This window comes from Musa acuminata, chromosome BXJ1-9 (genome assembly GCF_036884655.1).
Source record: "Musa acuminata AAA Group cultivar baxijiao chromosome BXJ1-9, Cavendish_Baxijiao_AAA, whole genome shotgun sequence".
Taxonomy (NCBI): domain Eukaryota; kingdom Viridiplantae; phylum Streptophyta; class Magnoliopsida; order Zingiberales; family Musaceae; genus Musa; species Musa acuminata.
Genome location: NC_088335.1, coordinates 6,038,350 through 6,060,071, shown reverse-complemented (window position 1 = coordinate 6,060,071; position 21,722 = coordinate 6,038,350). Strand labels below are relative to the sequence as shown.

At 36.0% G+C, this 21,722-nt stretch overlaps 2 protein-coding genes across 9 annotated transcripts; both read right to left on the bottom strand.

The window, feature by feature from the left end:
* Positions 1–655: 655 nt before the first annotated feature.
* On the bottom strand, positions 656–8,211 carry LOC103997378 (probable protein phosphatase 2C 55). 2 transcript variants are annotated; one of them, XM_065082394.1, is made up of 5 exons: positions 8,027–8,211; positions 7,169–7,899; positions 5,686–6,010; positions 2,208–2,357; positions 656–1,388 (listed from the first exon to the last, which is right to left on the bottom strand). In XM_065082394.1, exons 2-5 carry the CDS (start codon positions 7,810–7,812, stop codon positions 1,320–1,322), a joined length of 1,188 nt encoding a protein of 395 aa, XP_064938466.1. In that variant the 5' UTR covers positions 7,813–7,899; positions 8,027–8,211; the 3' UTR covers positions 656–1,319. The 2 variants fall into 2 exon arrangements, with proteins under 2 accessions (XP_064938466.1, XP_009416847.2); XM_009418572.3 differs by having other exon boundaries at positions 656–1,498; positions 8,027–8,208.
* An 879-nt stretch (positions 8,212–9,090) lies between these two features.
* Positions 9,091–21,269, bottom strand: LOC103997379 (nodulation receptor kinase). 7 transcript variants are annotated; one of them, XM_065082392.1, is made up of 14 exons: positions 20,990–21,269; positions 20,849–20,909; positions 19,447–19,624; positions 19,206–19,277; positions 19,040–19,111; positions 18,784–18,855; positions 18,519–18,691; positions 17,829–17,984; positions 17,449–17,672; positions 16,940–17,066; positions 16,771–16,839; positions 15,013–15,202; positions 11,835–11,967; positions 9,091–9,690 (listed from the first exon to the last, which is right to left on the bottom strand). In XM_065082392.1, exons 2-14 carry the CDS (start codon positions 20,850–20,852, stop codon positions 9,394–9,396), a joined length of 1,767 nt encoding a protein of 588 aa, XP_064938464.1. In that variant the 5' UTR covers positions 20,853–20,909; positions 20,990–21,269; the 3' UTR covers positions 9,091–9,393. The 7 variants fall into 7 exon arrangements, with proteins under 7 accessions (XP_064938464.1, XP_064938460.1, XP_064938461.1 ...); XM_065082388.1 differs by lacking the exon at positions 20,849–20,909 and having other exon boundaries at positions 19,447–19,723; XM_065082389.1 differs by lacking the exon at positions 20,849–20,909 and having other exon boundaries at positions 16,771–16,830; positions 19,447–19,723.
* Positions 21,270–21,722: the final 453 nt, after the last annotated feature.

The window sequence follows — 21,722 nt, the reverse complement described above, 5'->3', positions numbered from 1 at the left end:
CTTTAAGTTTGATATCAAGTAATATCTTTAGTTAGGTCAACAGTAATTAAATCTCTTTTTATAATTTATAGTGTCTCACTAATTTCCTTCTCCTCTTGTTTTACCCCTAATTTTAATTGGTTCATCTGAATCTAAGCACATTATCTTATTCTTTGTCAAGATTACATTTAATTTATTCATATTCATATTCTTTATTTTGGGTAATCATCGAACATCTTATGGTGTGCGTTTGTTTGGCAAACGTGGATGATCATGAAATCATGTCATGTACACGCTGTGGCACCTTCACAGAAGCAATAGCAAACGAACATGTCATTCCAATACGTTATGATGTCACATTATGACATCCAGTGATTCCAGTTTGATCTATCAGCGAGAATCATTGAAATTATTCACAGACATTTGATATACTAAACCATGCGAGGCATTTGAGATGCCAAATGACACTATGGATAGGAGCTTGGCAAAATCTAAATTTTCTTGACCACTTGAACAAATATTTCCTGCATTTGGGTACTATTTTGGGAGCAAATATTAACCTCTCATGGACTATATGAACTCACTCAGTATAAGTCCTAATCAAAGCATTCACAAGTTCTTCAATCAACTGATTGTCGAGCATTCACAAGTCCTTCGATCAACTGATTGCCAAACATACCATGAAAAGCTGATTTTAAACACAAATCTTAATTGCAACCACACACAACTGTTTGTCTGTGTGTTTCTTCATTCACCAACACGAAGTAGGCTTTATCGGTGAGATTTTGAAGTCTAAACAAATCTACATCACAAAATAAATTCAAGTTCCCTTGCAGCACATAGTCTATAAAAGAAACTGGCCAGTGGATGTTCCTCGGTATGTCTTGTGCAGCCTTTATGTGGCTTCCTGTCGAGCATTCATGAGATCGGATGATTGAGAGCTGATTCCATCCAACTCTCCGTAGGTTGAAAAGATATCCTTCAGAATCTTCAAGGTAGTCTATTATTGTAAAACATGTACTGCTGCAACTACAGGTTCTTCCAAGCATTGCCCTGAAGAATTTCTGTATAGAGCCCAAACGATAAAGGTAAAGAAACAGTATTCCATTAAACTCTACCTTCATTTTGTGTCTATATTTTGATGCAACCACGAGGAACTTATGCAGATGCCATATTGGCCTCGAGTACCCGAAGCTGTACAATTTGAGTGATTAAATTGCTCCTATTAAGCATCAGATGCAGTGATATAGGATACCACAACTGTAATGTCATCAAGTTTGCCTCCATAGTACCGATAGCCAGCATCTTGGGCAGCAGTTGAAAAAGGAGTTTGTCGGTTCCTATCTTGTGCTCTCTGCCGTGCAAGCGCAGCTATCTTTTGAGCAGTTACCTGAGGCCCCAAGCCAGCTCTAGTCGCATGGACAACAACAGCCGTAATTTCATTATTGTACAAGTTATCAAATAGTCCATCTGTTCCAGCAATGATTACATCACCAGATGAAACAGGGAAAGTAAATACCTGAGAAAATGCCAATAAAGTAATAATTAGTTTTGCACATTAATAATTTTGCATGCCAGTAATCTAGAAGCAAAGATTTATAGTTTGAATGGACAATGCTTTTACACATATATACAAAATTAGACGAAATGTTTGTTTCACAGTGCTGAAAAATGGGATCAGCTTAGGATTGTATGATCATGATTGCTACGGATGATGCTCTTTGTTTTTGTGATCAGGAACGTAAATCTCATATCCTTTCCTGTCCTACATATTGGTGGATGATGAATATGACAATAATGATGTAAATGACAAATGCGATAGTTGCAACATATAGCAAATGCAATAGTAATGTCTTCTTTGTTTCATGTTCAGTCACAACAGCCCTTTTTTGTCTTTTCTTTGTCTTCACAATTTGATTAATCACAGCTTATTCCAGCTAATTTTAAAATCAATGCTGAAAAATTAATCAAATCAGGCAGGCCTTGGACAGAACTTATAAGTAAACTATTTTACCATTCAATTTCATACTGTTCAATTTTTCACTTGTTCAAAAAATTTAAGGTTTCATAAGAAAAATGTAAGTACCATAATATGATAGACTACTTATGACACCTAAGCACTCATTGCCAATTAAAACTGCTCCAGAACCTAAGAGATATATGACTTATCATATATGCACTTATTCAGCAGGAAGAAATAACAGGAGAAGCCATCGGAACTAACTGACCTGGGCAGCACTAGGGAGATCACTGCCATTACCACTCTCAAGTTGATAAGTGAAATTGAAATCATGTTGTTGTACAGGTGACCTAAAGATTGTGCAACCATCTTTCACGACTATGAAGCCACTATCTCCCAGATTGATTGCATGAATGCCCTGCAAATAACAAAACAAAATAAATATATCATGATTTTGTCATTGTGGTTATCTACTAGCGAGCTTCATAGTGTATTATAACAAAATCATGAGACAATGAGCAAGGCATGTCAAATTCAAGAACATGTGCTATACACGACAGAAAAATGGCAGTTCAGATGTAACACCAAGATAATATAGGCTTCATGTATAACTTCAACCCAAATGTCAGCAGAAGAATGATAGCTGCATGCTACTCAAAGAATACATAGGAGTCTCTAAAAAAGGAACTGTATATTATCTAGCAAAGTCATTCTATCTATGAAGATGACAGATCATATTGTAATATAGAGACAGACTTGAAAGTTCATACACTTGGATGCTTTTCATGAAAAAACTGCACAGATATTGACCAATATTCCCATTATATGGCTACCAAGGGCATGAAAATAGAACAGTAGCAAGTAATAGTTCTATCATCATTTGAAATTATTTGTCCTGAATTAAGCATCACGAGTGCAGATTTTAATTTGGAGTCTCATAATTTTTGTGTAAAATGGACTTAAATTGATGCAAACCTTGAATGCAAGAATAGCACTCCTTTTCTCATTCCACCAAGGGAATCTAAAGCAAGCTTGATATCTAGCATCTTGATAATGCATCCATCAAATAGGAATAGAGCCAATGAAAATTTTGCCCCTTCAATCTTCCTTTAATCCTCCACCACTCCAAAAGAAAATCATAATTATTCCATTCTCGAGGATAAAATTAATGGAGTTCTAATGACTACTCCTTTGTTCCATTTATCCAACCAAAATTTATCCAACAGCTGTCTACCTATGCTGAGGCCCAAAAATCCTGTGCTCTAAATCTATCACTACTATCTATCCATCTTCTACACAATCTGGTTTGTTCGGTCATCACAGCGAACACCTTTCTCACACATTCTCTTTATTGTCCTCGGGTTTGAAATCATCAGTTAAGATGTGTGATGAGTAAAAAACCCTTTTGTCCTCTAGTTTAAGTCAACAATTACACTGTAACTGTAAATTACTTCTATTTACTAGAAAAAAAAGTGGGAAAGCCAAAAAAAATTTCGATCACCACTGCTTGTTACAAACAGAATAAGCAGAAAGTTTGACATGATTCATTTTTCAACCACAGAAATACTATCCCTTGTATATTTTCCCTCCTAGCTCATTCTGCTCCACCGAACCATTGTTTCCACCATCTTATCCATGTTCTCTTCTTCCAATGCCGCCAAACTATCTCGTGTTGTTTCCTTCTCCTTTGTTATTGTTCCATCCCATCTATGATCAATTGAAATCCTATACCAACAAGCAACACAGGTTGATATTGGAGATTCCCAATTGGACCAGAGAGAAAGGGGGAGACAGAGAGAGAAAGAGAAGAGAAAATGAGGCAAAGGAGACACGTACGGATAGGATAGACAACAGATTCAGAAGGCTGCAGCAACATGGAGGAGGAGATGGAAAAGCAGAAGAGAAGGCTGAAGAGGAGAAGAGGAGGAGGTGGTGGAGGAGGCGAAGGAGGAGGTAGGGGAATGGTAGAGGTAGAACAAAAAGAGACGATGGCAAAGGACAGAGAAAGAGAGCATAGAGATAAGTCAAATAAGACAATTATCAACCATTGTCATATCCCTGAAAATATATTTTAAAAATCCACTACTAGTACCAAATGATAAGCTTACAACAGTACAATTCAATACCATTTATAGCTAACTATCCAATGTGATGAGATCACTGGATACTAAGCTCCATTTCAAATCAAACAGAGAGAGATTGTCTGTTTTGCACATTGGCCAGCTTTGAACTGGAAAATACAGAACGTCAGAAACTTGACTATAACTACCAAAGCAATAAGTAGTTCGACAAAGATACCATAGAGATAGGCACCCAAGCAAAAAGTTAAAGGAAAGTAAAAGTAGACTGTTCAAACTAGGAGGGATGAAAAGCATACAGTGGAGGTGAAACAGAAAGATGATAATCAAAAGGAAGTAAAAGAGAGAGAGATATCTTGCAAATGCAATCTTCCAATTAACTTGATTATATTAAATGTACTGCATTAGTAATAAGCTTACATTTGAGGGTTAGACATGGATGAATCTTGTAGTTCATGAAATCAGTAATTGTATCAGTATCGGCTAGGGATGATTTCGTCCAGGACCGTCAAGATTAGTTAGTAAACTGATGGAGTAGAATTAACAAATCAGAATCAACTAGAAAATAATAAAAACAACAATATACAGAACATCATAGAAGTACCAAAATATTAAAAATATGCAATAAAATTTTGATAAATAGTAAATATATATTAGAAATTCCGTTACCATCATATGCTATATGTCAACATCCTACATAGATACGAAATTGAATTGTAAAAAGTAAAAAATTATATAACAATAAAAAATAATGAAGAATAAGTTCTTTAAAAAGTTATTATCCATTTTAAAAACATATATCATTCATATCACAAAAAGATATTAATGTAGTTAATAACTAATATGTTTCATACAAAAGACTTAGGTGTTGAAGGTTGTGATGGACCCCATTGTAGCCCTGAAACTTTTCTAATCACCATACAGGTGGGTTATTATATATCACAAAAAAAAAACCTGAACATAGAGTGTCTAAAAAAACTGATATTTATCACGAATCTACAATATCCCTCTCCTTTGTTATGCTATTTCCTTAAAAGTCATCTTCAGACATTCCCCTTCTTTTCTTCTTATTCTTTTCTCTGTTTTTGACAGTGGATAACAAGCATTGCAAAATAGTTGGCAATGACATATAGCGGATAGCAAACACTGTATCTTCCTCTATTTCACAATCATTTATCTTAAACTTCCCTCTTCTTCAAAATCAAGATTTATCACAAATCCTACAATATCCCCCTCCATCTAAAGCGACCACACTTGGTCCTGAATGGGACATCCAAGTTTTAAGATGATCTCCCAGGCAAAATTGTTATTCACAATAATGGTGACCAACTGTTTTGTAAGAAATTGAAACAAATTTCCACTCATTGAACTACCACTAGGAAAGGGAAGAGCAGGTAACTAGGCAACATGTGCAAATTAATGTTGCAACGCAACAACAATGCAAAAGTTGGAAAGCAAATCAAAGGCAAGTCCTAACACCTAAGATACCTAATTGAAAAGAGTATGGCGACAGTTTGGGTCCAGAAAGTGTATCTGCATTAATGTATCCTTTGAAATCTAACAGAAACAAATCAACACTAACAAGAAACAACTTGAGATCTGTTGAAATAAGATGTTAATAATTAATACAAATAAAAAGGAGAGAGATCAAATAAGAAAATTGAAAACCTGATCAGTGAGTGCAATGATGCATGCTGTTGAAGATCCCCTGGCTTTGGTTATTGTGTAGGCTTTTTCAAGAACCCTTGCTGGATCAACAGAACCCTTTGGCTCTTCCCGTATTGCATTCACTGAATTAGACATAAGTTCTCGGGCATATTGTCCTGCATCAACACCAAGATCAGCCCATCCACCAACACCATCTGCCACACCAATAGCTTGCTCATCAACACAGATAAAATGAGCATCCTCCCCTCCAGTTTCCTCCTTGTCAGGGTGTGGTAGATAACAAGATCCGGAAAGAAGCTTCAATGACCTATCACCTGAAATTTTGCTGCAAAATAAATATAAAAATATAAAACTTCAAATAAAAGTTTCCTAAAAAAGGTTAATGTTATGTAGAGGCCTAATGTTATGTAGAGGCAACTTTAAACTATGAAGCAGACTTATGCAGAGTTCCAACATAAATGAAGAATTTTGAGGAGCAACCTATGATACTGATTAGACACTCTACATCCTTTGATATTTTACAAAATTGCTAGACAATGTAATAGAATTTACCACTATTCCAGGTGAGTTCGAGCTGATATACAAAGAGTAACATGATCACGCATAAAAAAAACCCCTTCAAGCTACAAGCAAGGAATGTAAATGGCAGATTAGTTATAAACCATGGAAGATGTGCAGATGAGGCTTAATGTAATTTGCTTCCTGTTTATTTGATTCATTTAACATTAATTACCTGCAAGAGATACAACATTAGTGGTATACTTCATAGCTTCTTTCTTTCAAAAATAAGCTACTTAAAATGGCTCATTGATACGACATTTTTAAAGTTACAATGCGATTTAATTTGTCATTTGATGGGTTGGCCACTCATTATAAGTTAATGAAATTAGAATTCAGGTACTCCTCAGATCAAATGATAATAATGTATCACTTAGGAGGAGACCCATCCATGTCTTAACTGAAAAACCAAAAGATGGTAAAACCAAACCAAGAGTTAACAGAATAGACAACGATTGATTATGAATAACAAATTATTATCATTTTCGTTGGTTATATTTTTTGAAGAATCATAATAATGATCTTCAAAACTTACAATCAAATATACTGACATGTCTAACACGTGGATATGGATCCAACATGGCGATGCTAGTAAATTTGAGAATCCAAGATACTTTAGTGATAATACAAGCTAAAATGTCCTACATAATCTAATCACACAGGTTTATATATCTTACAGTTATTATATGTCTTTACTCTTTAAAACATTATATTATGCAAAAACCACTTAATCTAGCTTACTGATTGATATAAGACACAACAACAGTAGGATGATGTGCATCAGTGACTAAAATGTGTTGCATTTCCATAGAATCACAACATATAATTACCAAATTCCTTTACAGAATCTGAAGTAGTAGTAAGCAACGTAATGTAAAGATAATTAAAATATAAAAGGGAAGACAAAGGATGTCAAGTAACATACTGTTCAGAGGATACATCAGAATTCTGAAGCTGCTCCTCCTGCATGGCTGCATCGAAAGAAACATCAGAAGCCGCCCCAGCAGAAAACGATGCTGAATGTGACGTCTGAAAATCTTGACTCCTGGGCTCGATGGAAGAATTTGATCTCCAGTTCGTCGCATGTGCATCAGACCAGAAACACTTGTAGATCATATTAGTACCCCAAGGTTGCCTATTTTTCAAGCTCCCACTTGCTCTCCTGCAGTAATCAAAACCCTTGTACCTATAACAGATATCAATCCGCATCATACCGCTCAAACCATGCCCAGATCTCGCATCACTGGTCGCGACGCGCCTGGCGCTCAACTCGGACCCTCCCAGAAACGCGCTGCTAGAAGACATTATGCTCCGCCAAAACGGAAACCACTGCGTGGACCACGAACGCTGGGTATTGACGTTCCTCGGGATCGTCGCGAGGCCAGACAGCGTCGTGCGGCGGTCGCAGGAGCCGGCGACGACGGACGACTTGGGGAGAGGAAGGGAGCCGCCGCAGCCAAGCGAGGAGAGGGGTTCGGAGAGGACGAAGCAGGTGTTGCCGAACAAGAAGCTCCGCCCACGGCCACGCAGGAGTTCCGACGAGGTGCTCAGCGGGTAGGTCGATGGCATCTTCTATTGCCCTCGCAAGATGGGAGAGCGGCACAACAACACCGGGGATCTCATAACCCTCGACTTCTTATACACCAATTACAAGGCCTGAGCCGAAACGACCAAAGAAAGATTGCATATGAACAATGGGAAAGAAAATAACCCATATATAGCAAATCGAAACGATAATGCAAACAAGAAATCAAGAAGCACATGATGCGAACTTGACAACTACCTTAATGCCGCCTCCTCTCTCTCTCTCTCTCTCTCTCTCGATAGATATAAATTGACGGCAAAGGTGAAGAGGGAACGAAAGAAGCGGAGAGGAGAGTTGGGACTTGTGGGTCAGGAAATTTTTGAGGTGGAGTCGCAGCGAGGAGAAGCAGAGGAGAGGAGAGAACGATAGGATGAGAGTCTTATATTATTATATCTCGCCTTGGTTAACAGTTCAGCACCGCTGAAACCCTAGCAAAGTCGAGCTCCTTTTTGTCGCAAACGAACGTCACCCCGCGAACTCATATCCCAATAATACCCAGACGAGGTTCTAGACTCTTTCTAATGACAGAGCAGGTACGTTTTTGAGGAGGCCAAAAGCTGCTTGGAAAGTTTGCCCTTTTCGCGTCTCCAACTAGTCCAGTCACCACCCAAGTTCCCCACATGTCGTTCCCACATAGGCCCGGTATTCTATGGTCATCGAGCAGGGTGAAAACTGGGTGACTTGGATAATGAGTAAACGGCAAAGTCAGGTATATGAATCGAGCGCATTTTTAAATAAGTGACTGACGAGTTATCTGCCCGATGGATCAGACGGTCGATGTGGCTCGACCCGAACCGGATTTAGATTGACCGACCACGAATTTGGTTCGTGATTTGGTGAGGTCTTTAGGTAAGAATTACTCTGATTTAACAAAAAAAATGGCATATATATATATATATATATATATATATATATATATATATATATATATATATATATATATATATATATATATATATATATATATATATTGTAACAATCACTTGTAGGAGGAAGAGAGGGATGCACAAACCTGCATGTAAAACTACTCCCTCTGTTCTGTTGCTCTTTCCCTTTATTATGCATACTCTTTTTCTTTGACATGTAATGACCTTGTTAATATCAAGCTAATTTTTTCTGCCTTTTTAGTCCAGATATGCTGGAGTTAACATATATTAAGAAATCAAGAACTGAACTAGAAGTCTGGTTCAGCTTCATCTCAGTTTAGGAACAGGAACCAAATATGTTTTGTTCAGTTTGAGAACCAATAAAACCCAACTGAATGAATCAAGTCCACCCCTAGAAGAAGGCATTTAGTTCAATTTGTACCAACATACACAGAAATTATTGTGAGGTGGCTGGAGCAATAGTGTCAAAGGAAAAATTAAGATGATGCTTTATACATTCAATGGGCAACAACATGAGGATGTCAACTTACCGATCTTGTTCCTGAAGTATAGGCCATAGAACAACTGTTCTTTTATCGAATTTAGGATGAACGAGGGACCTTACGTTCATTTGTTTTCTTACCATCCATGCAGAATTATTTTGGAAGTGTAGCTTCAACTGCTTGGCTAAAAACTTGATTAGGGTCCAGTTGGTTCTGCGCTTGGTATTATGATCTTTTTCTCGAGTGACAAGTAGCGGTTGGATCCTCCCATGCTTTCAATAGACCTCATGTACTCTGATGCATTGTTCTCAATTATCAGGGCATCCTCCAGTTCACGGACGACATCCACCATATTCGGCCGGTAGCTTCCGATGGGCTCAACACAACATGATGCAGTCTCAACCACCCGCCACATCGCCTCCGGATGGTACTGTCCTTTTATACTAGGATCAACAATTTCTTCAATCCTTGATTCTCTAATATATGGTTTTGCCTACATCAACAGTGCATGATGGTTAGAATGAGAATCAAAAAGTTTAAGAAGATTTTTGCAACTGTCATCAGTCAACAGAAAGTTTTTGTGAGCGGAAAGCATAAAAAAATGAATTATTTATTGAGAATGGTTTCATTGTCTAGAAGACTGATATGAAGAACTGATGCGGTCAATAATTTCTTATTCACCACAAAGTAGACAAAGTGGACAAGAGATACAATCGTACAAGGATCTATTTTGATTTTCTAATATGATGATATATCTGAGAACACAATAACAGAATAATAGTTACCACAAGGAATTCATTTATTTTATCAAATAGGTCCATGATACAATCAAAGTTTCAGTTTAATGGTTTTTCTATTTTTTTCCAAAGTAGCAGATTATTTTCACTATCTATATGGGGCATCAATGGAATCTAATGAGATAAGGTTGAGCACTTGGACTGTACTTAAGAAATCATTTGAAGGGAAATTTTTTTGATAAGGAAAAAATAAAAAAATTTCCTGGTGTATGTTATTTATAGATGTATATTATTTACTAGAAGAGATTAAATGAGTATTAGTAGTGGTATGAGGAAAAGTAGAAAGGCAAAGAAGACCTAAAAAATCTTAATAGAAACTATAAATAATAATTTAAATATTCTTAACTTAATTACATATATGATTTTGTATAGATCTCGATGACAAAAGATCCATGTAGCAGATTCCAAATATGACTTTGTTGTGTTGTTGTTGTTGATGAAAAATAAAAAAAATTAGAACACTTACAAGGAGCCAACAATCTCTATAGGACCTCTGTGATGGTCTTTCTAGTTAGCTAAAAGAGTAACAAGACCTTTGGTATAGATTGACAAGAACGTTGTACAGCTAATTTCATTTTTTGTAACACTATTTAAGAGTGTAAAGACTTTCATCAATGTTTAAGGAAAAAACACTTTATGCAGCCAGACGAGTGTGTGCGGTGAATGTGGCTGCAATAAGCAATACTGCTTTGTTTGCATAATATGCAGTCACATATACCTATGCGATTACTTTTGCATTCCTCAAAAGCATAAATTCATGGCTGCATATAACAACATATATCTTAGCTTGGTGATAATATGACTTTAGTCGCATACACCTTTTCCCATTTCTCGTCGGCTATCACTCAAATTGCTTCTTGCAAGAGTATAAATATCACTCATAGGTTTCTTATGGGATATTAGCATATGGCCATGTTTCTTTACTTATTTACATTTTTGGATTTACCAAGATCAAACTAACCATATATACCTCCATATATCACTATATGCTTTATATGTGCTATGCACTGCAGTAGTACCTTGGTCACAAGAATAACTGATCTTTGCAATATTAATAAATTATTTATGCAAAACGAAGTGGCATGATAATACACAACAATGCTCTAATTTGATAGCATCAACCATAAATCTATGGTAGCAAACTAAAGCAACAAATAGCTAAATAACAATTAAAGTAATGGAATCAAAATGAGAAGATGAGGGGGTAGCAGACCATGGATTGAAAGAAAACAGCTAGAAATTGAAAGATATTTTACATCATAGAGAAAGAAGATAGACCATAAAGCCTAAAGAAATGTGGTTTCTTTCATCCAAAATGTGTGTTATTGCCACACATAACTAACTCCACTAATCTTTGTTTATAGATTAACCATTCAACTACTACTCAAATTGGTTCTGACGATTTTGTTTCATGTTCTCCTATTTCAAACTCATGTAAAACTATAAATTTAAGATCTTATCTTACCATATTTTTGTGCTTGTAAAAGAAAAAAAGCCCATAATAAGATTAGATTTATCCTTTAAGCCCAACATTTAAAAATTAATTAATAAAGAAAATAGTCAGAAATCAATTCAGGACTAGAAAAACTTGTCGAGACTAAGAAATGGCACAAGAACAAGATCAAAATCATATGTAGTTTCCTTGTTTTACCATTTGACAAAAAACCCTGTAGAGATTCTAATTGTCTGTTGAGTAAGATTAATTTCCATTCCTTGTTGCTGGCCATCCAGGATAAGTATAAAACTTTCTAGAAGCTTGATCTAGATCCTCCCAGGTATCTTTGTCATATTGACTTCAATGCTATAATGAAAAAACAAGGATACGACAGCAAGATCTTACCCATTCAACTAAGCTCCATTCGCTTCTTGGCCTGTGAATGTTCAGGGGCTCCCTTCCAGTAACAATCTCTAGAAGAACCACCCCAAAACTAAAGACGTCACTTTTAGATGATAACTGCTGGGTTGAGTAATATCTGGAATAAAAAAAAAAAAATCAATGTTTCAGCTTGTGGTGCACTCCATTTTCCATCACTGCATAATGAGTGAATGTGATAGGTTGTGAGATAATGTACACTTAATCAAGTGAAATACTTGAATGTGGCTTCAGATTTAAGTTAAATAATTTGTGGATTGCAAGCAGCTCCACCCAGTCTCAGTATCCAAAAAGGGAGAGTCACATTAGGTAGCTGATAGCCAATGCAAAAGTTTATTGAATCCAATATGAAATAAGAAATTTTAGCCTTTCTCATGCAAACTTTTTTTTTTTGGCAAAGAGTAAGTGGCGAAAGCAGGATTCAAGATTGGGACCTTGCGATATACTATCAAAGTCATTACCGGCTAAGCTGGCTGATACCTTTGCACATCCTCTGCGATGCCAAGCCCCAAAACATGAAGTCTATTAAGTTTCTCATGCAAACATGTTAGGTATATTCATTAACTTCTATGGCTGATATTGTATGCAGATGATATGATTTTATTCAATATTGTTAAGGCAGCTAGGCAACACTAGGCCACCTAGGCATTCATGCCTAAGCCTGATGAATTTAAGATATCATTAAAAAATAAACAAAAAATCCCATGAATATATAAATAAAAAATAAATGAACAATTTTCTTATAATCTAACATATAGTTGATCAAACAAGAAACATAATGAAAAAAAATATCAAAGTCAGATCAAAATACTATGTTAGATATTAGCAAAAGTTATAATGGTGTGAAAGTTCAAGAAATCAGATAAAATTAAGTGAAATGACTAAAAAGTTTCAAGTGCAAAAAATATAACTAGAAAACTAGAATGACAGATGATTATTATTGGTCACGATTACATAAAAAAATGTACAAAAGAAAATAATCCAATTGTACAAAAAAAAAAGAAACCTAAAGGCAACATCAATGTACGAGTAGAAAAAGAATAGCATAATATACAATCACATTAAAAGTAATACAATAGAAACAAAAAAAATGATTGAAACAAGAAGATAGCAGCAAAGAGTGATAAAGCAGAAAGAAACAAAAAAATACAAGTCATAATAATGACAATACTAGTAAGTAGTAACAACAGAAAAAATACTGGCATACAACATTCCAGTTAAATAAAACATCAGGGGCATGCCATCTAGCAAAGTACTGCAATAACCCAGTTATGATCTCAAGTGCCATGAGAAAAGATCCATATGCTAAATTGCTAATGTCATGCTATTATGATGTGTCATTGTGCATGTGTTATTGTTGACCAGGAAGAAGCTTGAGATTTATGCAACAAAGAAGTCAGCTGAATGTTTCATAAGCAAGTAGGCACCAGACATAAAGAAAAACAAGTCGGTTTCAATTAACATTAACAACAGAAACTTCAAAAGTTCAATTGCTTTACAGAAGAACATAGTTTGGTGACAAGATATGATGCACTTGTATATTTGCTTACAATTCTGTAATGACAACTTTGGACACTTACAACTTATTACATAGGACAGTAGTGTCATGGAGCCATTGCTTTCCTTTGAAATGTACAAGTTATTACTGATGACTACACTTAATAATTATTCAATGTGGAATGTTCCCACTAATCTGTTTTTTAGCTTTAAGATAAAATGGAATTCTCCTTTCAATGGAATCATATAGCCCATTCAAATGCCACCATGGCACCATATACTCTCCCTCACTTTGTCATCCATTTAAACCTTTCTCCTAAGAATTCATTTCAGAACAATCAGTTGCCTAGTAATCTCTTAGTGAAGTTTCTGATAGCAAAACAAGGTGCTGGTATTCCATGTTTGGGTTTATGGGTTTGTAGTTAACTAATAACTGAAACAAGAACATATGGAGCCCATTGTCTCAAGCTATAAATGTTAAAGAAGAAACAACACAAATTTAGATTCACTAAATTCGGGGTTGACATTGAGTTCTTGCCTTCTTGCATTGGTATACATTAATTTACTGATACTACATTGCATAAGTTCATGGTTAACAATGTCTGATAATTTAGTTTCAGAGCTGAGAGGAACCTTCCATTGCAAGATAACATAATATGTCGCATTAGAGATGTATCTGATGTGACGACTATGAGATATCAAGAAATGCATTTGAATTATTATATTTGCTCTAAGTACCAGTTATGCTAAAATATAAACATAATTTGGAGAGTTAAATCCAGAAATTTTTATAGACCTGTCTCTGTTGACTAATATATGCGAAAGCAAGAAATATCTTCTGGAATGTGGAGATCAACCATAACAGCAAATATTTTCCAGTCCAAGCTAGTACTGATATGTGGAGCAGCCTACTCCAGGCAGTATCACCATGCACCAATCATACAGCTTGGTGCTTTTCTATACCACCTATACCAAGCAGTATTTAAGCAGTACCGTTTGAAACATAACCAATAACTTGTAAGTTCTACCTATACAAGCAGTATTCCAGCAGTATCGATTGAAACATAACCAATAACATGTAAGTTTCTTCCTATGTGTTTTGTATTCTCTCCTATCCGTCCCTTGCCCAAGCCCTATCCCCCTTCTTCCCCTCTCAATCTCCCCTCTCAGTCTCTCTTGCCCAACATCTGGCTGGGTTCCACATTTGCAAAATAGATATGGATCTATTTTGTTCTTTTACTTATTTTCTCAAAGATGACAAACCATCCACCTTCTTTTTCTTCATGCCTTTTTTTTGTTCTTCTAAATTTTCCTTTTTGTGCCATCCATGTCATATCATGTTTTGGCATGATATGTACCAATATCCTGTGGGTGTTTTATTGGTTCACTGTGTGAGTTAAGATCTTATTTCTTCCTGGTCACTCCTTTTTTGCCTGATTTTCATCTCAAAACATCATCTGGCATTCTTTCTAATTTTCTCGCATGTCCTTCTTTAGTAGATACATGTAATTTTTCTGATACCAAAATTGTACGAGCAGTCATCAAATAAGTATATCCAATCAGGGAAGAACTTGAAATATCACAACACTTAGAAGTTGAACATGCAAAAGCATAAACAGTACATGTAAGACATCATTAGCAAACCTACTCTGGGTCCAAATATCCAGCAGTTCCTCTTACTTCCAGTGAAGCTCCACTATCTTCCTCTTGTGGTGCAAATTTAGAGAAACCTAAGTCTGCCACTTTACCGCACATGCTATGGTCCAAAAGAATGTTGCTGGACTTCACATCTCTATGAATGATGCATCGCTCAAAAAAAGTGTGTAAATACATTAAACCTGAGACAAATCAAAAGATAAAACATGTCACAACTCTATTTTTGGTGCTTAATGGGAATCTGACACGAGAGCTATGTATAGGTTGAGCAGTTTAGTAGTGACAGTGTGCATAAGAGTCATGATAAATGCAAAACAGTCAAAATTTTTGCAGATCTATATTAGGATAATTTGACAAAAAGAATGTCCCTATGAACTCTTATTTCAGTATATACATATGAAATATACAAAAATTGTAACAATGTTATATAATATTATAGCATGGAATCAAGGTTCATAATTTTGTGTGTCAGTAGTGTATCGGTCAGGGCTCAGCCTTGTACCATATCAGTATAGACTGGTGTCAGTGTACCAACACAAATTTTGAAAAAATCCGAAAAAAAACTGAAAAAACAACAAAAAGAACCTTGCATGGAACAACAAAAACACCATTCGCAACATCTCTTACCTTTTCTTCTGAATCTATCAAATCACCTAAATTAGTAAAAATTGGTCAATTATGGTCGAGCTTGATCAAATATAGCAAATGCTGATCAATTTCGGGCTATATGGGCCAGAATACAGCCAAATCAAATTGATTTTAGATTATACCACATCAGGGTGCCGCATTAAGATCAGTCAATACTACAAACAATGGCTAAAATTGTCTAAAATCTGCTAATATCCAATTGATTGATTGAAGCCAATTCTGAACAGTTTTTAACTATAAGTATGAGATATAAACTAAAATGGACCAACCTTGAAGGCTTGGAAAATATCAATATGAATCAGTATCATATTGGATATGACCGATACCATGATCAATGGTTTCATTATAACTTTCCTGTATACCATGAACACCGATCAGTGTTGGGTGTCAATATAACTCTATATCAGTATATTAGCATAGTCTATGGTCATTATTAAATATAGACCAATGTTGTGAACCTTGCATAATATTATACTTGTTAGTCATATTAAATTATTAATGCATAAATGGTTATTTGATAATGGACAGTTGAGTTGTAATTTGTTGATTTTATTTGTGTGTATGACTTTGTACTGGGTTAATATTATTTTTAATATGATCAACAATGTATTGACCTGCTTAGACAAATATTAAGTGGAAACTTTTTTATTGGTCAAGCACAACTAATTGCACTAGAGCAATACACTGGTCATCATATGTGTCAACATGGTATCAAACCGGTATTGTATTAGCCAACATGGGATCGATATGGAACTAACAAGTGGAAGGCAAAGTCCTTGGTAGAAAAACACATCATGGGTTTCAGTCTTCCGAGTAACATCCCCTTGTTGGTGTGGTACATAGTTCTCTTTTCTACAGTTCATGCCAACTAGCGCTACTTAGCATCCATGCCAACTGGCACAAGATGATATTTCAATGCACAAATTCAAGTTAAGAAAAAAAAAGAAATAAATTACTTTAAACATATAAGTTGTTTTTTCTACAGTTCAGTAAGCATTTAATTGGGAAATTGTAGCAAATTATGAAAATATATATAGCTTATAACAGTTCCTAACAAATATGAACAATCTAATAGAAAGCAAATTCAGAGGATGATGCTTGCCTCTAGCAGCACCAAGCACAATAGAAAGCCTAGCTGGCCAATCGAGAATCTTCCTCTTTGCTGATGCCCCTAGAAATTGAGATATAAGAATAGTAATAAATAAATATATATATATATATATATATATATTATAGAACAGAGAACTTAGTGTTTTTCATTAAAATGATACCATATAGTCGATCTTGTAAAGAACCATTTGACATGAAGGGGTAGACAAGTATTTGTTGATCATTTTCAGAGCAGTAGCCAAGAAGCGGCACCAAATTTTCATGCATGATAGTTGAAAGAAGGTTCACCTGCGAAAAGTGGAAACAACACATGACTAGAGAGTAGAGAGGCTTACTTTTGGTTTGGATATCCATTAAGGATATAATAGAAAGTTAGAAACTATTGATACAGTGGATTTTAACAAGACTATAACATTATTTATTGGCGTTGCTAATTGGAGTTGATTTCAGGCAATAAAGTCTGAGCTCCACATATAGCAGTGGCATCTTCCAAAACTGAACTTCCAAGCTATGAGACAAGTCAACTACAATCCATACTCAGTGCATACGAGAATGATGAACATAAAAGTGGCAGCTAGGCTCAGACAAACTTGCATTTTTTGAGAATTACAAACATAAGATTAATGATTATAGCAAAAAAGAACAAGAAAGAAACTGACAGCTATTTTACCTCATTATTAAATTCACGGGTTCCCTGAGTTGATGTAGCTGATCGAACCTTTACAGCCACTTCTTGACCATGAGGGAGAATACCACGGTAAACAGTTCCAAATCCACCCTCTCCAATCAAGGTTTTATAGTTGCATGTGGCACTTTCGATATATTTAAGAGAAAACTGATGCACTACCAGGTTTGTTGAAACATCATCAACACTTGATTCTGAGAAAACTATATCTGCATTTATAAAAGGAAACCATGAAATTAGCTATTTATAAAAGGAAAACTCAAATATAAGGAGATTATGAAATCAGCTATCTGTAAAGAAAATCCTATCAACATTGGTGTATGCCCAACATAGAAGTAAGAGTCACTGCACCGAGAAGTACTTACCAGTCTGACAGAGGACCGGTATGGGTGGTACATATCGGTCTATCGGTATGCCCCACTGTACCATATGTCTGTATATCGGTATGGATCGATACATATCGTACCGATGGCCGATCGGTACACCAGTACGGACCGGTAAGATGAACCATATTAGAAACCCTATGTTTCACATCATAAAAAATTTAACACTCTTTGGAACAATAGAGACAATTGAATTACTAATGAGTTATTCCACTTAGCTCTTTATGTTACAAATTTTGCATTCCAAAAATTGTTTAAATCATGCACAAACTATGCAAGTATAAGAAAAACAAAACTTTCATAAGAGGCTTTTAGTCATTTAAAAGATTTTTCACATTTTTTCTTAACATATGGTTTACAATGGGTCTTAGAAACATATCTCAATTCATTATTGAGCAAAGAAATTATATTCCAATGGCCCTTTGTATTAATCCAGTGCCTGGTCTCAGAAGATACCTATCAATTGGTAATTATTAGTAGTTAAACATATTACCTAAAAAAATATTAGTAGGAAGACAATTTTAAACACATCCTGAAAAAAATTTAAAAGCCAAATAAAGTTTCCTAACACTAAAGGTAAGACATCTTTCCCTAAGCATAGTTGGTCAACTTTTTTTACTATTACATAATAATTTCTGCAGCAATTCTGAGAAGATAAGAATTCAGACATACTCTTAATGTCCAGGTGATCTCTTCTATCAGAGTGATTGGCACGTTTGTAGAAACAGTTGAAACAAATAGCAAATGCAAGACTGAAAGTAAGAGACCCTCCAGCTCCTAGCAGATAAATTCTTCGTTGAGAAGAACTTGTTTCAGAAGCATTTTTCCTGAGACAGTTTCCGGAACTGAAGACCGCAGTTGAGATGAACATATAAGATACATTACCATCAACCATCAAATTTATTAATATGAACATAAATCAGCATGATTTTCATACCTTACGGTAAGATTCCTTCTTGACAAACCAGGAGGGAGTTGACTGTCTAAGTGTGGGTTGCACTTTATGGACCTAAAAAAGGAAAACGCAAAAAGTCAAGCTTTTCATTTGATAATTGTATCTCCAGAAAAAGAGAGGATAAGCACCATATGGGTGAAGCATCATGACATGTTGCAACTGTAAGGACAATTATTGGTGAACCAAACACCCAAAGTAAATATAAGAAGCAAGAGAATAAAGATATTAACAAACATACAGGTTTGACAAATGGTGAAGTGACAAGAAAGATTCTGGAACAGACCCTGTAAAGTTATTATCCTCCAAATACCTGCATATAGAAAGTACCGGATGATTCAGAGCAGAGAACAAGGCAAATAAAATTATGTGATGAACTCATGATTCCAGGAAGCAGTGAGATATACAGCTCTCTTAGCTCTGATAGGTCACCAATGGATGTAGGAATTGACCCTTGCAAATTATTTGATGAGAGATTCCTGAATAAAATTTAGATGTCTTAAAATTGTGTAATATGAAGAAAGTATAAGCTGACTATAACAGCATGGAAGCAAGAATGATAAGAAGGCATCAACAGTAAAGAAGCAAAATAAGTGAAAGAACAGAATATTAAGACATTTGCGGTATTGGAATGATGAAGGCACTTACAGGTGTGTTATAGTAAATGTATGGTTTAACATTTGACAAGTAAAACCTTCCCATGGAGAGGGAGAGCATGGGTCACCAGACCAATTCTGAAAAATTTTGTTTCCTTGATTCCACAACAGAAGTTCATTTCTAACCTTTTCCACTACAACCACTATTGAAAAATCCATTCTCACATCATCTACAAAGTGGCAAGAAGAGAGAAGATAAAGCTTAGGAACAGACCTAGAATTTGCTAATTGCAAAAGTTCATTGGTTGCGATATTCAAAATGAAAGTTCCTGAAATAATTTAATGACATGGTATCAACAATTTGCAAGATAAATCTTCAAAATATGAAAAACAAGCATGTCTTGATCAATAGAAGGGGTCTGTGCAGACTTCTAGTCATGATGTATCCATTATATCGAAAGCATGTATTGATGCACTAGCAGCGAACTTGTGAGTTAAATTACATCAGTATTCGAGCACAGGGACTTGGAAAAAAAGAAGTTAGCAACAGAAGATAATAATCTAGATCACCATCGAAAAGGTAAAAACTGAATGCAATTATCCTCTGTTTGAATCATTATTTTGCATAACACTAGAAAACAAGGAATATAGTGCCAATCAGCACATGTCAGCATGTCGTGAAATATTTCACCCTAAAAATGCATTGGCATGCCTCACACCAACCTGATTTTGGGTGTTACAATATGGCCAAGTCAGTTATCTGCATGTGTTGGCTGATACAGGAACATGCTATGGCAGAAGACCACCCCGCCATGAAATGGCAGTCCTCGGTAGAGAGAGTTACAAGCAGTTCTGAAAGCTAAACATTTTGTTACTCTGGGACAACAAGTAATATTGGCATTACCATTCAAATTACAACTAGAAACTCCTCATTCTTCGAAATGTTATGGCATTTCAGGAAATTTTTTGGATTTTTTCATTTCCTGTACATTTTCCCCTGCTTAATGGCAGTGAGAAACTTGAGGCGAAACAGGATGATGACAGAATTCATTTGTGAAGGTCATTATGAACTATGAAGAAAGTACCCCTTATATGGCGTCCACAACTACGTTCTTAGGAACTAATTGGCACATGGTACTGCCAGTAGCTTTTGATATGTTGAACCTGGCCCCAAGTACATGACAGGGCTTGACTCTTGAAGCTCCAGTTGCAGCGAACTCAAACAAGAGTAGGTACATATTGCAAATGTAGATAGCTAACGCGACTGATTTACCTCCCGAGATGCATCAATTCAGATTACATAGACCTATATAGCAACGAAGCAGCCCAACTTGCTAAATATTCATTTGCAATCAAAGGATAACTCCAAATTATCGTGAAGTTGCTGTTATAGAAAACATAAACTGATAAATACGCAACTAAACCTTGCCCAAAAGATTTGAAATCCGTCTTACCCATAACTCAAACAGGACTTGATCGACAGGTTAATCACATGAAAGTTGAACCATCGTTCAGCTACATGACACCAAGACTCTCTATAACCACAAAGGAAGCAAGGAAATCGATGTATGATAGAAGATGTGATGCTCAATTACCTTGCTGGCCGCATGCTTGCGGGAATAGAATCAGGAGAAGGAAACATGCGATCGTCATGACTGAACCAGGTAGCCGTCATCGCCGGCGTCCGGCCCCAATTCCATGACAGAGAGCTCGCGAGAGGGGAACGCAGTGGCGATTTGCGGACCGTCACCGGTCCGATTAAGCCAAGAGTCGGTGCCGAATTCGCTCGCCACGACCACCAATTTCAGTGGTCGCCCGATGATCTCCCGGAGGTCCGCGCTAGCGGCCAACGACACTGGAATAGAGTAATGGAGAGGGAAGAAAGGAACGAGTCATTATATGTATTTCTTAGTCAGGTGGTCAAACACAGAGCGCGGGGGGAGGCGGGGTTACGGGTTCTTTGGAGGTCACTCGAGTCATTACGCTCAAAACTTAACTGTGGTATGGTCTCGTTTGTCCGTGGTTAACTAATTTGGAATAAGTAAAATAAAAGAATTTTTTTTTAGATATGTGCCATATATATATATATACGACGACGTCGCATCACCTTTTTCGATGATATCATTGAGACAATACGACGCGACGTGTTGCCTTGTTCAACGACATCACCTTTTCGACAAATATATATATATATACTAAGCGATATACTGTTCAATATACCGCTCAGTATATAATATCGTATCGTATTGAGCTAACATCGAACCTTCAGTACAGTACAAAATTACGAACCTTGATTACATTAGTTGATTGAGTTGAGATATATGATAA